At 45.1% G+C, this 16,012-nt stretch overlaps 2 protein-coding genes across 2 annotated transcripts; both read left to right on the top strand.

Moving 5' to 3' along the window:
• Positions 1–2,558: 2,558 nt before the first annotated feature.
• LOC124301460 (calphotin-like) lies at positions 2,559–7,252 on the top strand. Its single transcript, XM_046756583.1, has 2 exons — positions 2,559–2,713; positions 4,962–7,252. Exons 1-2 carry the CDS (start codon positions 2,699–2,701, stop codon positions 6,462–6,464), a joined length of 1,518 nt encoding a protein of 505 aa, XP_046612539.1. The 5' UTR covers positions 2,559–2,698; the 3' UTR covers positions 6,465–7,252.
• Positions 7,253–11,970: 4,718 nt separating this feature from the next.
• Positions 11,971–15,953, top strand: LOC124301768 (uncharacterized). Its single transcript, XM_046757212.1, has 3 exons — positions 11,971–12,123; positions 13,568–13,760; positions 14,463–15,953. The coding sequence occupies exons 1-3, from the start codon at positions 12,115–12,117 to the stop codon at positions 15,155–15,157; spliced, it is 897 nt and encodes a 298-aa protein (XP_046613168.1). The 5' UTR covers positions 11,971–12,114; the 3' UTR covers positions 15,158–15,953.
• Positions 15,954–16,012: the final 59 nt, after the last annotated feature.

Here is a 16,012-nt window from a genome sequence, read left to right as displayed (position 1 = left end):
ACAATAATATTTAAACCAGCTTAACCAATTTATTGTAGGACATTAAATTAGTTTGGTGCGTGCATTGAATGAAGATTAGTTTATTTTGCTCTCGATTCCAAACAACAAACTTGATTTCTCGTTTAGCAATTTTATTTTCGTTCCGTTCCGAAGCTTATTTCATTTTTTTTTTCATTCTGACATTTTTTTCATCCATTGTAATCACTGAACCAATTCACGATCCAGATGATCTACCGTGACACGTTGAAGCATGCTTACTCGCCGCAGGCTCTTACCGGTATCTAATTGATCACTCGAATCATTACAAACAGAGCGGCGTCGTTTTTCAATAAAAGTTGAGCCAGATTATTAAAATTCACATTTTTATCATCACTGTAGTGTATAATTTAAACAACGTTTCCTACAGTCAGATTCAATTTTCGAATTTTCGATCGGTGACTGACAGTAATCTCACCTTGAAAGCATTTGTCGTCAATTCTCTGCAGACTGGTAATTCGCACTGCATTCCACTTGATCAGCGTTCGAGCGTGGATCTAATCTTTCTCTGTCAAAGTTCTCAACTAGATTATCCCCATCTACAACTTCTTCGTCCCTGTAACGTCTATCTTCTCATACCGTTACATCATACCGTGGATCGATGTATTATATAAACCTGTTCGTATTGGTGGGTTGAGTTACTACCGTGTAAGCGACTTTGCATTCGAACAAAACATAAAGTAAAACAAGATCGATAAAAAAAGTTGAAAATAAAAATCCATGTAATATGGAAACGGAGGAACTGGTATGGGTGCGTATACCACGAGGCAGAATAGAGTCCCTATCCTAGTGATTTCTTGCAAACAAATTAAGATTGAGATCGAGCAACTGCGAAGAGGAGACTGTTTGTATTCACTCATGTGCGAAAAATGCTCTCGCTTCCCTTCACTCTGCAAAGGTACTGCATAAGGTACTGTTCCTGATCCGTACACCTGCACAGCAGTACACAAATTAAAACGAACACTATGCCGAATGTAACTCTCTCTCTTCCCCCCCCCCTCTCTCCCCCCCTCGCTCTCTCGTTCTTTCTTGCGGGTCAGACGAATGCCGCAGGTGGTCGAAGACCATGGAAAGTCGTTCGCTGGTCGCGGAGCATTGAACGGCCTTGAGAGATGGTCGTGAAAAGACAGACATACATACCTGGCCCGAGTATTATTTTATACCCTTGCAGGTATTCTCCGAAGTTGTACCATTCGAGAAAGAGAGTTTCTTTGCCAACGTCATTTTTCTCAGACATCCCCTCAGGCCTCGGGGTCCAGGATCTGCTGTCACCCCTGTTTGTGGCTTGACTTTCCATCTTCATTTTCTTCGCTTTTTGCACAAGCAAATTTTTGCATCCACTCGACTGGGTGACAAGACGATTGAGAAACCAGGTCGTGAAAGACGTTGAGGCGAAGCTTTGAACCTTTTTTTTTATCGAATGTAGGCGTATCGACGAAACATATCTCCGGCCGTGCGTAAAGTACAATTTTATCAATTAACCGATGCTAGCTGGAATCGACGAATAGCTTTTTCTTTCGCAAAGGCCGATCGGCTCCTTTTCCTTCGCTATGCATATACTTCTCCTCCGTGAGCCTGGCAAACAATCAACCAGCGAAGGGTTCGTCTCCGAGACTCGAGCCAAGTCTGGCAAATTCGAATTACGCCGGAATCAAGCGTTCTCGTTTCCATCCCGGGCGTCGCGTGGAGGCGGGGTAAATAAAATCAAGACAGAATTTATCGAAATCCTCCCCCACGTCGCCAGAAATAAATCGCCCAAGTCCCCGGGCGAATTCGGCGTCCTAATCTAACGTCGCGTAATCGAATTCCCGTTGCGAATAACCACGATCCATTGGGTACTTACACAAAAGGTAAACTTTGCCGACAAGTGTTCTGGAATAAAAATTTTAAACCTTATACCAACACAATGGTGCCTCAGCATCGAGCGTTTTCGCGTATTAAGCAAGTCGTGTGAAAAAAAAAAAAAAAAAGTGAAATCGGAGCAGATTTGATCCAATTTTCCTGCACTCCGAGTGTGATTGAACGAGAGAAGCCCGATGTCTTATAAATCCGTGAGTCTCTAACTCGATTATACGATATAAGATCAAAAGGGCACTCGACTGTGAAGTGTAATAAAAAAGTTGGGTATCAAAAAATTCCCTCTTCATATAAGACACTGCAGTCAGTCCTTGATAGATGAAGGATCACACCCTTTTAGGCTTCGTAAAAACATCGCGTCCCGAGTCGCCGGGCGTGAGTTCTTCGCTAAGTTGCCTCGAAATGCGGAGACAAAAGTGTGGGCAGGAGCCGAGCGATATCCTGTTGCGTCAAATTCGAGATTTAGATGCTCACGAGCTCGGAGCAAGGTCGTCGGTGGCGAACAGCTCGCAAAGGAACGCCCAGCGTCGGTTTGCGACCCACCAGGTATCGGGTCCGAGATTGTTGACTGGTTCGACCACGCCTGGGACAATGATTTGGTGAGCGGATTCTCGGTGCAGCCGACCTTCGCCAGCCGGACTGTCCTCAGGTTCCTGGTTCGCCCAGCGACTCACCAACACAACTGCCGAGGTGCGATCCGAGCCTGGGACTATAAAAGTCAAAACCAGATCAGAAGCAAAGTGTATTGCTCCAACAGTCCTTAGACTACGAGGAGGTTGGCAAAGTAGTATTATATTATTCCAAGATGCAGACTGCACTGGTGAGTATATATTCAAATTCTCATACGCATTATCTCTGTCGAGATAAAGTTCGACCTACGCGGTGCGATTTAGAATCGGGCTTGAGTGCGTTCGATTAGATAGGATAAAGATAGAAAATATGTATGTTCCGGTGAATGCGAAGGTGAAATCGTTCGACAATTTTTCGTCGACAAAGAAATCTAATGCGGTGATAGTTGAACTCGGATGGTCGAAGTATCGGGTCCTTCCGTGAGATATTATCTTTCTAAACCTATGATCTTGACTTTGGCAAAATTAACCGTAAAGCCTCGAATTCACAGAAGTTTGGTAAAGTTTTGAACGTTGTAATTATTTCTTGTTTCTCTTTGTTTCGCCAAATTGCGTAGGTATAATCACTTGACGACTTCATTACTCGATTGATTTTCACAGAATTGAGAACGGAATAATTTTCGGGACTTACCGTCGCACTCAAGATTTCTTATCTTTCCTAAATTACACGTTTGGTTAGCAAGGAAAAAGAAATTACTCCGCAAATTTCCGAAAATCATGTTTCACACGCATCAGCTATCGAACAAGTTCTACGCGTGCAAGGTTTATCGGTTTAATTTTTCTGCAACGTTCAAGGAACTGTTTGACGTCGAAATCTTGAAGCCTAAAAGTTTATTTCATTGCGAACTTCAATGGTTTCCATACATGTTATTATAAAGGCAACGATATTAAAACACATTTTCAACTCAAAGGTCCTTCATGTTTGAAAATAACTTATCAGTTGAAAACTGTGCGATCGAATTGATCCTGCTACAATTTCGGAGGAATAATACTGCCACCGCTCGAGCTCAGTTCGCCATCCCACGCGTTATGTACGAACCCATAACGGGGGACTAGAGAAGGCAGTATAGCATAGGAAAGGCAGGGTCTTGACCGCTACAACTCCCATGGATCTTATATTGGGCCGTAAAGTCGGTGCGGGGGATCTGAATCTCATGCATAAATAAACTCTCAGGAGTTGGTCCTGGTGGCTTAAGGTGTCGCGACGTGGGAGGGTGGAAAATTGCCGGTGAACAACTACCTTGGCTTAGGCAGCTCCGGGTTGGTGATAATTCGACAAATAGTTCGGCAAAGTGAGCCTGCAACGGCTATGGGGGAATCCGAGTAAATGTACGGTTGTAAATTTTCTCTCATTTTTTACCACCTCGTATATATTCATACGGTACATGTGCAAATCCACGCGTGCAGATACCGCGGTAAGTTACGGTCAAACGCGATCGCGCACACACAGAGCTACGCTTCCCACTGCGATATATCGCATGGTGAACCTTACACAGATTCCCTCTCACCGCGAGATTATTTTTCCAAACGGTGATGGTTCGCGTGTGTAATTGAATAATAAAAATACGAGGCACTACATGCATACATTTTCCGGCTAAGCCTTGGCTCGATATTCAAACACACGAACTGGCGTATAACGGAACGGCTGAACGGAGGGCAGCCTGAAGAGAGATTCTTAGAGAAATGGAATTTTTATTACACGCCTGGTAAATCTCTCTTGATGGATCCTCAGTGTCAAGCAAGTATATTGTACTGGTATATCATACCTGTATATAACCGCAGGGCACAACGTTTATGTATCTCTCTTGGCGAAGAAGTAGAATTAGCAAACGGTGGGAAATAAACAGACGTGAGTTCAGCTTCGAATATCCGCCGGGTTCTATTATTATTATGTTAAAGAATATTTACACGCATATCTGCATATTATTACGGGAAATTTCACATTGACCGGTAAGCTTATTTTCTTGAAAACTGATGCGCCAACTTTTTTATTGGATCTTTGAACAATATTAAAATCCACAGTCGTGCTTTCGGTACGACTCGCCTGATGTTCAGTGAATTGAACAGTTCGGATGAACGTGAAAGCAAATCGCATCACGGAGTTTCAAAAGTTGTCTGAGCGTCAATTTTCAAATCTTAAGTACTTAACCGAAGACTTCAAAAGTTTCCATTCCCGCGTCTAATGCTTCAATATAAAATTTTCGTCCGAGTCACCGAGTAATCTTACCGTTTCGAATCCTGGCGATGCAAAAGAGAAATACCATGTTAGCCGATAACAATAGACCGATTAAAAATAACTCTTATCAATATCGTAAGTAAAGATGAAGACCTGGGAGAATTTTACAAAAGTTTAGAAATGCGATTTTACTATATTATATTTAAAAAATTCAAGATAAAAGCACGCACAGGTTTCAAGCTCTCCTTTTTCTCCTTCCGCAGATTCTTCTGTCATCGGCATTGGCCGTGAGCACAGGGAGCATAGTATCGCTGGTTCCGATTTCGTACGTGGCGAGTCCGCTGCCGACGTACAACCATGTCCAGAACACCCTGACTGGCGAATACGCCTACAACTATGCCGGAGGTCCGTCGGCCAAGGAAGAGATCAAGACCCTCGACGGAGTGACGCGAGGCGCGTACAGCTACATCGACGCCTTCGGTATAGTCCAGTCGGCCCAATACGTCGCGGACAAGGACGGCTTCCGCATCGCGGCGACGAACGTGCCGACCGACGCCCAAGTCGGTGTAAACGTCCCGCTGGAAACCCCCGAGGTTCAGGCCGCAAAAGCCTCCCATTTCGCGGAGCACGCAAAGGCCGTGGCTGCTTTGGGCCGCAGGAAGCGCAGTCTGAGCCACGCCGCGTCGGCCGTTTCCAGCCAGTACCACCACCAGGAGCACGAGTCCCTCAAGCTTGAGGCCCCGCTCTACGAGCAGTACCTCTCCGCCGCCCCACTCCAGGCTTATACCAGCTACCAAGTACCGGTCGCCGTTTCGACCGTCCCGACCGCCGTCTCTCACCAATCCAGAAGCCAGACCCACAATAACGCCAGGATCGAGCTTTCAGCGCCCCTCGCCTATGCCCAACTTGCAAGCCCTGTTGCCGCCGTTCCCGAGCAGGTGATTAGCTACCACGAGGCCGTCGCACCGGTCGCCGTTTCGACCGTTCCGACCGCCGTCTCTCACCAATCCAGAAGCCAGACCCACAACAACGCAAGGATCGAGCTTTCGGCGCCCCTTGCTTACGCTCAATTTGCAAGCCCCGTTGCCGCCGTTCCCGAGCAGGTGATCGGCTACCAGGAGGCCGTGGCACCGGTCGCCGTTTCGACCGTTCCGACCGCCGTCTCCCACCAATCGAGGAGCCAGATCCACAACAACGCCAGGATCGAGCTTTCTGCGCCCCTTGCTTACGCCCAATTTGCAAGCCCCGTTGCCGCCGTTCCCGAGCAGGTGATCAGCTATCACGAGGCCGTCGCACCGGTCGCCGTGGCCGCCGTGCCGACCGCGGTTTCCAGCCAGAGCCGGTTCCAGGTCCACAACAGCCAGACGGTCGAGGTCCAGAGCCCAGCTCACCTCGAGCCTGTCGTTTCCGTAGCTCCGGCCGCCCCGGCCGCTCCTGGGGATGACTCGGTCGTCGTTGAGGCGAAGACCGCCGACGCTGCCGCGATTCCGGTCGCCACGGTCGCCTCTGTGCCGACCGCCGTCTCCAGCCAGAGTCGGACGCAGGTTCATTCTGGTCAGCGCGTCGAGATTGAGGCTCCGCAGGTCTACGCCACTCGACTCATCGACTCCTACGGTAATCCAGCGGTCGCCGTCTCCTCCGAGACACTCTACGCACCGTCTCATCTTGTCGCTCAGCTGCCCCAAGACACCCCGGAGGTCGCCGCCGCAAAGGTAGCCCATGCCAAGGCTTACGCCGCCGAGCTTGAAAAGCACCAAGGGTGGTAGGGAGCCACCCTTTGCGGAAAACGTTATGCATATATATATATACGACATTAGCGACTGATTTAGGCGCGTATTCTCGCCAGGGACTGGTCATCGGTGAAGAAATAATTATTCGCGATAATGCAGTGTGCGAATTTTCTCTGTAGGAAACTGTAACCGGCAGGGTGGTCTAGGATTCATTGCTAATTTGTTTTCATTATAGATCCGAATCGTTCTTTTGTATATGAATACATTAGGTTATAAACTAATCATCATTGATTCAAAATCAACTTCAGGCATTGAACTTTTTGCTTCTGAAAAGTTATACGGAACGTATTTTCAAAATTAGGTATTTATAATTTGTTACGCTATCATCTAATGGACACCCTGGTACAGTCTAATTGTAAATTCTGCCTGTGACAATCAGAGAAAGAATTTTATGCATCGTAACCATACATTTTTGTTACTGTGCGATATCAATACCTGCAATTATATTCTTCGATGTGATAAACATGATGAAAGTTGCACGTTTGTTTATAACAGAAATCACGATTCGTTTACAATTCCGTTTGTACACGAGTTTGTGATTCGTCGCTCCACTTCGAATTGACGATAGAGTTTCCGTTTTGCTAATCGATTCGCACGCGACATTATTGTATTACACCGTATAATCGTCTCTTACGGAGTCTCATTGCAGTATGGATCACTAAATTATTTGTATTATAAATCACGACGGTTAAAACCGTAATATAAAAAAAAGATTTGAAAGAAAAAAAGAAAAAAAAAAAACTGAAAAACAAAAATAAAACCAAGTATCAATCAATCAAATGCTGCGTCTCTTTTATTGCCTCCCTTCCGACACGATTAACGCTGGGTAAATCTGTCAATTTTCTTATTGAGGCGATTATATCATCAGCGCTAATGACTCTCTGATCGAAGGGTTTTTATAGTCGTCGCTCAGGGGTTTCAATCCCGCGGTAACGCTTGTATCATTAATCTACTTAGCGCTTCCTAACACCGAATTGATTGATCGAATTTTACAGTCTCATCAAATTTATTACCCACCCTATTTCACTTCAATTTTCTTCACCACCGCGTGTTTGTCCTCGCGTAAAAGACCTGTCTGTAAATAAAGACAACGAAGCGAGCTTAAAAATCGTTCAAATTTCAGGTAAATAGGTTCAACGACGAGTAAGGAGAAAATCCCAAAAGCTATCCAACTCTATTCTTCTTCATCTCTTTCTTCATCTTCTTTTTGTCCCATTGATTTGACATAAACCAAAGGCAACTGAGCTAATTGACTTGAATTCATCTTTATCATCCCACACTATCACTGGGCAGTAAATTTCCGATCATGAGAGAAGCGACGGGGTGCTTTCGCGGATCGGAGTGTTATCAGATGGCCGAGGAGCGCATGCAGCATGTCGGATTCTGCAGCGGTTATCTTGCTCACGGGGAGCCGATAATGGTTAAAACCGCAGGCGAGAGAGATACTATTCTTTGCTGAAATGACCGGTAGCCAGGAACGAGGAAGCCGAGAGTCGTAACAAGCGAATCTTAAGCCACCTTAGAGATCGGAGATCGGAGATCCGAGCCGAGGCAATGAACCCCGGCTAAGTTTAGCCGGCCTTCTGTATCGCTGCCCTTATCTAGCCGCATCCGAACGCAGCTGATGCGGTGAATTGAAAAGATTAAACGGTATTATTAGAGACCGGTGATTCCGGCGAGTTCGAGGAATTTAAAATAATCTTAAACCACTCGTAACTTGACCCGTATATAGGCACGGGATTGCCCGTTCCGCAAAGACTCCGAGGAACAAAAAGACGCGGCTCACGTTTCAAATTCACGCGCGGAATGATTTGACATGAATATCCCGCAGCTATGCATCGTCGAGTGTCTGATTCCTCGTTGTTCGAAGCGTGAAAAATTTTACGAGTCACGAGTTTTTGCCTCGTTGACTTCCGAGATTAATACACCCAAGCCCTAGCCATAACCCGTTCTCCGTTGCACACGCACTCGGAGTCCTCTCGTTAGTCCCAGTTAGACGACGCAATTCCCTCATCGCAAAACCCCGCGAAATCCTTGCCCGATCGCCGTTGGCAATGCCGGAGGCAAAACTCGATGCTATTTTGCGTGGGCGATTGCGGGCAAAAGGAAAAAAGCTTTACTCGAGGCGTAATCGGAATCGGGGGGACGATGCGTTTGTTGATTTTCCGGATGTTTAACGCTCTTGCGGTTCATTCGAGGAAAGTGATTGCTAATTAGCGGTACACCGTTGGAAATGGATATCCTGTATCGAATCGCGAGCTAGAGGAAACCTTCTATACTTACGGTAATTATGTTGCCCATCGATATTATATCGCAAAATTTAGCTTACACAATCAATGTCAAACACGTCAGATAAAAACCACGACGTGCTCACAGTGCGACTGCGGGTAATCTTATAATATTGCGATTCGAAGTCTCGCGTAGAAAACATGCAGGGTATTATCGTCGCACCGACGCTGGTACTTGACCTGTTTCACTGTCAGATTTATTCGAAAATGTAAGAATGTGTTTGCAAAAAATTTCGCGTGTCGTTGGTAGTTTAGCAGATCTCGCGATCGGCTACTCGACGCAATCCTCGTGTCTCAAGATCGTTAGCTAAAATGCAGCCGGGTGCATCGCGTGGTTGCAGACGAGAATTTATACGTACTGGTTCCAGTTTCTCTCTTTCTCTCTTTCTCTCTCTCCTTGAATTGGTAATCGTCGATGGTCAAAACGCTCCCGAGAGTCCGATGCCCTCTCGTATCTGGTACATGGTATCGTAAATGCAATAGATAGACGCCTTCTCTTGCCTCGCGGACAACGGTTTCTGGTCACTCCCATCGACGTTGTCCGTTCGGCTCGTTGTCTCGGTAGATCAGTAAGAAAAATACACCACCTTACAAGGATACATCAGACTCACGAAATCGAATCTCAACGTACATTGATCGACGATGCGAAGGTATTTCCTTCGCTTGAAAAAAACTTTCTCCATACTTTTTGGACGAATTGAATTAGGTGCCCGCCGGTTCGACGAATCACTTCGAATAAATTTATCGACAGGTTTTGGCTTCGCAGTCCGTAAATAGTATTTGTTTTCAGGTGTATCGATGCAATATTCGGTGAGATAAGCGACAACAGGAGTTTGTTTAAATTTCCAAATTACGACTAATTCAAATAATCGAATGATTTTTATTTCTGCACCGTGTCCATCGATTTGAATTCGTGAATCATTAGTGAAAGTCCAAAGTCGGTGTTCAATATCGTTCATTGAACTTGTCCGATCAAGGTAGAAAAAGAAGAAAATGGTCATTAGCCCTGGCAAACGGCCTGATCATTCCAAGTACCAAGCAGAAGATGTCTACCGGTAGTTTTTGCCGTTGATAAAAATCGGTGCAACAATAACGCTGGCGGTTGTGTAATTTCGATGAGTTATTTACGAGGAGCGGATTCCGCTACAGTCGGATGAGTTACGCTGTAAGTGCTGTGCTTTCAAGTTAGTTTCAGTTGGTATACAACGCGTCTGCCCACGTGTACCTAGGTATAGTCATACAATATCCTCGAGGACGAGGTGCGTCACGCACCCAAGATTACGCGTATAACATACCGCAAAGTAAGGTAATTTGTTACGCGATCTAAAACAGCGATTTTTTATTTTCCACGCAAGTAGTATTTACCCGTGGTGTGGTTTTTCGATGCGTTTGCTGGGAATGAAAATCAAATATGAATAAAAACCTGAAGGAAGGGGGAAAAATGCAGTGTCAGTAAACTCTGGAGCGACGGAGAATGAGGCTCGTATTCTTTGTTCCCTGTCTTTCTGATCTGCAATATACACCTACCTACAGAGTGAAAGACAGGGAAGAGGATGAGCCGAAATAAAGATGGCGGTGTTTTTTGGAACTCGGGGCTTCGTGGATCTTGCTCTTACTCCTCTTCCGGACCTTTCTTTATCCATCATTATTCCAAGCCACAGAGGCGTGACATTTGTCGGATGATGAAGACCTGAGAAGGTCTGCTACCGACGTCGCACGGTGCAGGGCAACTATACAACAGGACAAAAACGGTGAATAAGAAAAATGGAAGTCCGAGAGTATACCAAAAGTGATGTATATACATAGGTATATATATACAATATGGGAGAAGTTGTAACGGTGCGTCGACTGCAATTATGAGCACCCATTGATACGCGGCCACCGTTGCTTGTACAATCGATTATAGAAAGCCATTCTCCTAAGTATAATCTAATGACGTTATTAGAGCCTCCTTGTCAACACCGCGCCTTGTGCCGTTTCATCCACCGTGTAATTACGAGCACATTCGGTGCACGGCTCCGAGATGAAAAATACAGGTACGTATTCCGCTCGGCAGTATCGCTCAAAGATTTGATTCTTCGAGAACGACTTTGCGGCTTCGTTCCGTGAATCGGAGGAATTGACGGTGCCGCTCATCGAGCTTTTTACCGCATATGAACTGTGGTTAGCCAACGTGTTGTCGCTATTCTATTACGTGAGGAAATTCCTCTCACTGAAATTAAGTAGTTAGAAAATAGACTTGACTTCTTGCGCTTTGGATCCATTACGAGGTTCAAAATCCCTCTCACCTGACCAGCCGTGGGATCATCTTGACTGTTTTCTTTTTCTCAATTCATTGGCCCATGGCAGATTCTGTAGATTCTGGTTCTTGCTGAGGTGGGAACTGTAATGCCAGCGGAAAACGTTGGCATCTACCTTATACGTAAGTACGGTGCCAATGCTGGTTGCACGCTTCCTCTTTTCTCGTCATTCCCCATTTTCCACTATTAATAACGGCTCGTTGAGAAAATGCATGACTTTGGTTCGAGTATATCTGTCAACATTTACAGAATTGTAAATTTTATCTTAACCGCGTGCGAGACTTTTAAGGATTTGATACCTTATTCTTGGCTGATTGAAGAAAAAAATGGTTGCGATCTATGCATTGCCTGCGAAAATTCCAGACAAAATCAAGGTGTGAACAACGTGAATCACATAACTCGGATGATGTTTCTTAATAGAATATTTGCATCGGCATGCGAAATACCGTTTCCCAGCAGGCCTCATTGTTCTCCTCTGCATCGGGTTATATTATAGCGCCGAGTCTGCAATGCATCGGTGAAGTTTAAGCCACGCCGTTGTCTCGCTAATTTCGACGCGAAGCGGGCAATTAAACATAACAAAGAAACTTTGCTACGATCTAGAGAGCTGAAATAGAACAATGACAAACAAAGCAGTTCGCGACGGCGGAGAATAAGAGACTAGATAGTTTTCGAAAATCAAAAAATCGTCGTCGAGCGCTGTTGCGGCGGCGTTGAAATCGCTACGAGGCTAATAAACATTGATTTATCGAGCGAGGAATCGATCTCGGGGTGATTTGTGGTCGCGGTACCGGGGCTGAGGGCCTCATAGGGCCCCGGCGATGCTAGTGGGAGGCGAAAGAGGGCCGGGAGAAGAGCGCCAAGGAGAGGGAGAAGTACGGATCCTATATAAGAAGATGCACTTGCATCTGGACACGCATCTTCTTTGCCTGGATCCTGGTTCAAGTTTACAACGCGTAATATACCGAGCAGATTTTCATCCGGCAAGAGTGCGTACCGAGTATTACGATACGTGGAGATTCTGCTACGCATAGCGCCATGATAGCTGTGAGTAATAAACGCTACGCAACCCATTCATCCGTAAATAGCCCTTTGCGAAATGGGACCAATCATCCTCTTTACTTTGATTGTTTGAATTATTTATAAGCACTACCGTTCTAAGAATAACTGCTCTCGATGAAATATAATCAACGAATATAGGAGCGCATCAAATTACGGCCCCCATTGTCTCTCAGGTCTGTTATCATTCTTATTTATTTTCTTTTTCTTTTTTGAATTCACACGGTGTCGTAATCACAGTTTCAATCACCAGAATGAAAACATATCAATTCAGATGTAGTTCATTTACCGAGAGTGCAGATTTGTCACCGCGCGACATTTTTTTTGCATTCGCGTGCACAAATACGTCAATAGATCAATGAGGAGATGCCTTGCACACGTAATCTCAAGTTCGCGAGGTTAACGCATTACGTGAGTTTCTTCACCGGTTTACAGTTTCACTTCGTCGTTACTCATACTACAACGCTTAAGTGCGCACTTATCTATCCCGGCGGGTCAAACTTAGCGTAAACTTATGTAATCCCACTTTCCGAGTAGAATTGTCAATACGGAGTCAATTAGATTATTTTAACGTTGTGTCAGTTTATAATTCGCATTCACACATGAATTACTCAACGTTGTTTTGTCGCTTCGAGCAATTGCACGATTCGTTAAAACGGTTTCAATTTAATATTTGATTATCTCCTAGCTCATACATCGACAAAAAAAGAAGCGTTGATGCTTCTAACTGTATAATTGATTTTAATGTAACATACGGTGATAAACAAATTCACAGCGTTTGAAAAACAAACTTTATCATAACATGAGTCAGGCGTAAAAACCAGTAAAATATCATTGAAATAAAAATATTATCACATCAATTAAATGAACTCGGAAATCATTTGGGCGCAATTTTACAGATGGTGGCAAAAAAAAAAAGTTTAAACGTCCTAATCGGATTAATTATGAAAAAATGTATAAGAATCATATGATTGTTGTATTTCTCTCATGCCACAATCTTGTCGTTTGTCCAACTTTCATACGCCAGGGTTAATTTGTTTTCTCAATACACTGTGTCAAAAAATCGTATGTAATTTTCAATCATATAATTAAAATAAAGCGTAAAGATTAATTCATCGTAACACGCGTAAGATATTTTTGCATGAAAATTCTTTATTATGTGCTGAGAAGATGAGGGAAAAATTCGTTTCGGACGATTTCTTTACAGAGAATTGACTTACGAATAAAATATGTTCTTGGGATCACGAGAATTACCTGGCATTCGAAAAACAGTGCATTAACGTACAGTATCTGCTCTATTTAAGGATCGGACGAACCAGAGTTCAGTGGTCCTGGAGCTAGTTTTTTTCAATTTGTATAAGGTGGTAGCGAGATGCGATCAACCTTCCTTTCAAGAGCCTAAAAAATAAGCGACAATTATTCTCATTACTAGGTTACTATCCTGCTCGTCCTGATCGGCTGCTGCGCCGGCACCCCGCTGACAGCAGTTTGGCTGAGTCCAATCGCGCCTGTGGGATCCTTGGGACAATATGAGACTCGCGACGGTTTGGGCAGCTATCACTACGCTTACGCGGGGCCTCATCATTCCAAGGTGGAAACTCGTCTAGGCGGAACGACTCAGGGAGGTAAGAAGATCTAATTCAAGATGCAGCGCGCAGGCCTCAGACTTCCTAGCAGCACATATCCATATAAATTGAAAAGGGGGCCGCGTACTTCCGCAATCCTCAAAACACCCGGCTACCTTTTACATTCGAACGGATTCGCCCCCGTTACAAAGTCACGGTTTAGACTTTTGATAACACCGTCAGGTCGTTTTGACAGGGTGCGGAGGGTGAACGCGTGGGAATATCGGAAATTAGAAAGGCCGCGACGTCAAAGTTTCAGAGACGCGGAAATCTGTTTTGTAGAATTTCCAAATGTAGAAAGTTCAAATTAGTAAAGGTCTGATTGTAAGGTAGAATAGAATGCCGAATTCTACTTCCTTCTTATCACTTTAAAATAGAAAAAGATTTTGAAACTCAAGAAAACTCGAACGAATTATGGTATTGTCAAAGATTGAAAATTCATTGACAAGCTAAACGAGCCCTGATACATCAAAATTTAATTTTTTGGTATCTAATAAACAGAGGATATATTTCACTCATATTCGAACCAATAATCGACGTCAGTTTCACTTTTCGGCGCCTGATTCCGCCACGTTTATTCACGAACAGCGTGCACCGGATAAATCCTCGCACCGACGTCCGAGCAGAAGCCCAACCTTGACTTTGAATCCTCCACCATTATCCACCATAAGCACAGTTAATTACCCAGTTGATCCAATTTAGGCTACTCCTACATAGACGCGAACGGTATCCTGCAGACTGTCGCCTACACAGCGGATGCTCAGAACGGGTTCCGAGTGCAGGCCAGCAACCTTCCGCAACAGGCGAAAGAGGAACTGAGGCCAGTGGAGGACACGCCGGAAGTGGCAGCGGCGAAACAGTCGCATCTCGAGGAGTTGCGGAGGGCCGATCAGCAGAGCGGAAGCGTCGCTCCCCCGGCATTCCTGGACTATCTGAACCCGGCGGCGCAAGATCCGGACAACAAGTTAGACGCGGAGAGACCGGATCTGAACGAAAACGGTTTCGTACTTTCGAAAACGCAGGCGGAGCAAATTTCCAAAGGCATTCCAGCGCTCGGTGAAAAACCGGAAGTCGTCCCGTCGAACCAACCGCTTCTGCAGGACGCTCATCGCGTCCAAGGGTTCGCCGCGTTACCCGGCGTTCCGCACTACGTCTTTCCGGTCGTTCCCTACAGGCTGATGCACAGTTCGCTACGTCACATCCAGGACTCGCTCGGTCAGTACGATTACACCTATGCCGGCGATACCAGCGCCAAAACCGAGTCCAGATCCTTGGACGGAACAACCCGAGGCGCCTACAGCTACATCGATGCGAACGGACTTCTTCAGCAGGTCCACTACATCGCGGATCACAACGGGTTCAGAGTCGCCGCCACAAATTTGCCCGAGGCTAAATGATTCGCGGTTGGATTCGGCCTTGCTCGCAGGGTAATACGTTACATCGTTAAAATAATACCCTTTCGCGTCCGATCACTTTTTATCATTTGAACTCTGGACCGCAGTGGGGTCCTGTTTGAAAACCATTTTTTATCGTGCCATTGAATATTTCTGATTCCCGAACGGTGCCTCGTGTCTTGTATGCAACGTTGACGTCAGAGATGCTGCGAGCAATTGTAGCCGACATTAAAATTTGTAGGGATATTTGAAGAATTTTAAACCTGATTAGCAAAAAACGCGGTACATATCACGAACGCATATTTATATTGCTGCGGAAATTCAACAACGATTGATACGTCGAATTGTAAGAATCTTCAGTCCTTGGGTGCGACCGCCCTGCAAGCTACGTCATCACGTAAACGTGGGAACCTTAGACCAGTGACCTTTAGCCGTTTTCTTTCGAATTTTTTTAATAAAAGACTGATCCGGCTAGTGGAAATTAGCGACTTGCTGGAAACGGGTTTGAATTATTGAACGTTGCTTTTACGGCGAATTCGCCGTAAAGTAGCCGCGTTGAGTGGGTGCCTTCTGTACGCGTTACACATGTTGGTAATAAGTATATAAAAATTATTCGACTATTTTCGACGGGGGAAATAATGCATAGGTAATGCAGCCGGTCGTTAAGCCTGCGAATGATTCATCCCTCGTTTATCCCCACAAAGCTCGTCTCTTGCTTTTTCCCACAATTATAAAATCGCTCCAATGATCGTCACCTCCTTTTCCTTCACTCTAATTCGGATATTAATCTGAAAGCTCTTGGCACAAGGTGTTGGGTCTTGATTTATTGAATACTTTTTGAACATGTCCCACCGTCTC

This window comes from Neodiprion virginianus, chromosome 1, assembly GCF_021901495.1.
Source record: "Neodiprion virginianus isolate iyNeoVirg1 chromosome 1, iyNeoVirg1.1, whole genome shotgun sequence".
Classification (NCBI taxonomy): Eukaryota; Metazoa; Arthropoda; class Insecta; order Hymenoptera; family Diprionidae; genus Neodiprion; species Neodiprion virginianus.
This window is presented reverse-complemented; position numbering and strand designations above follow the sequence as displayed.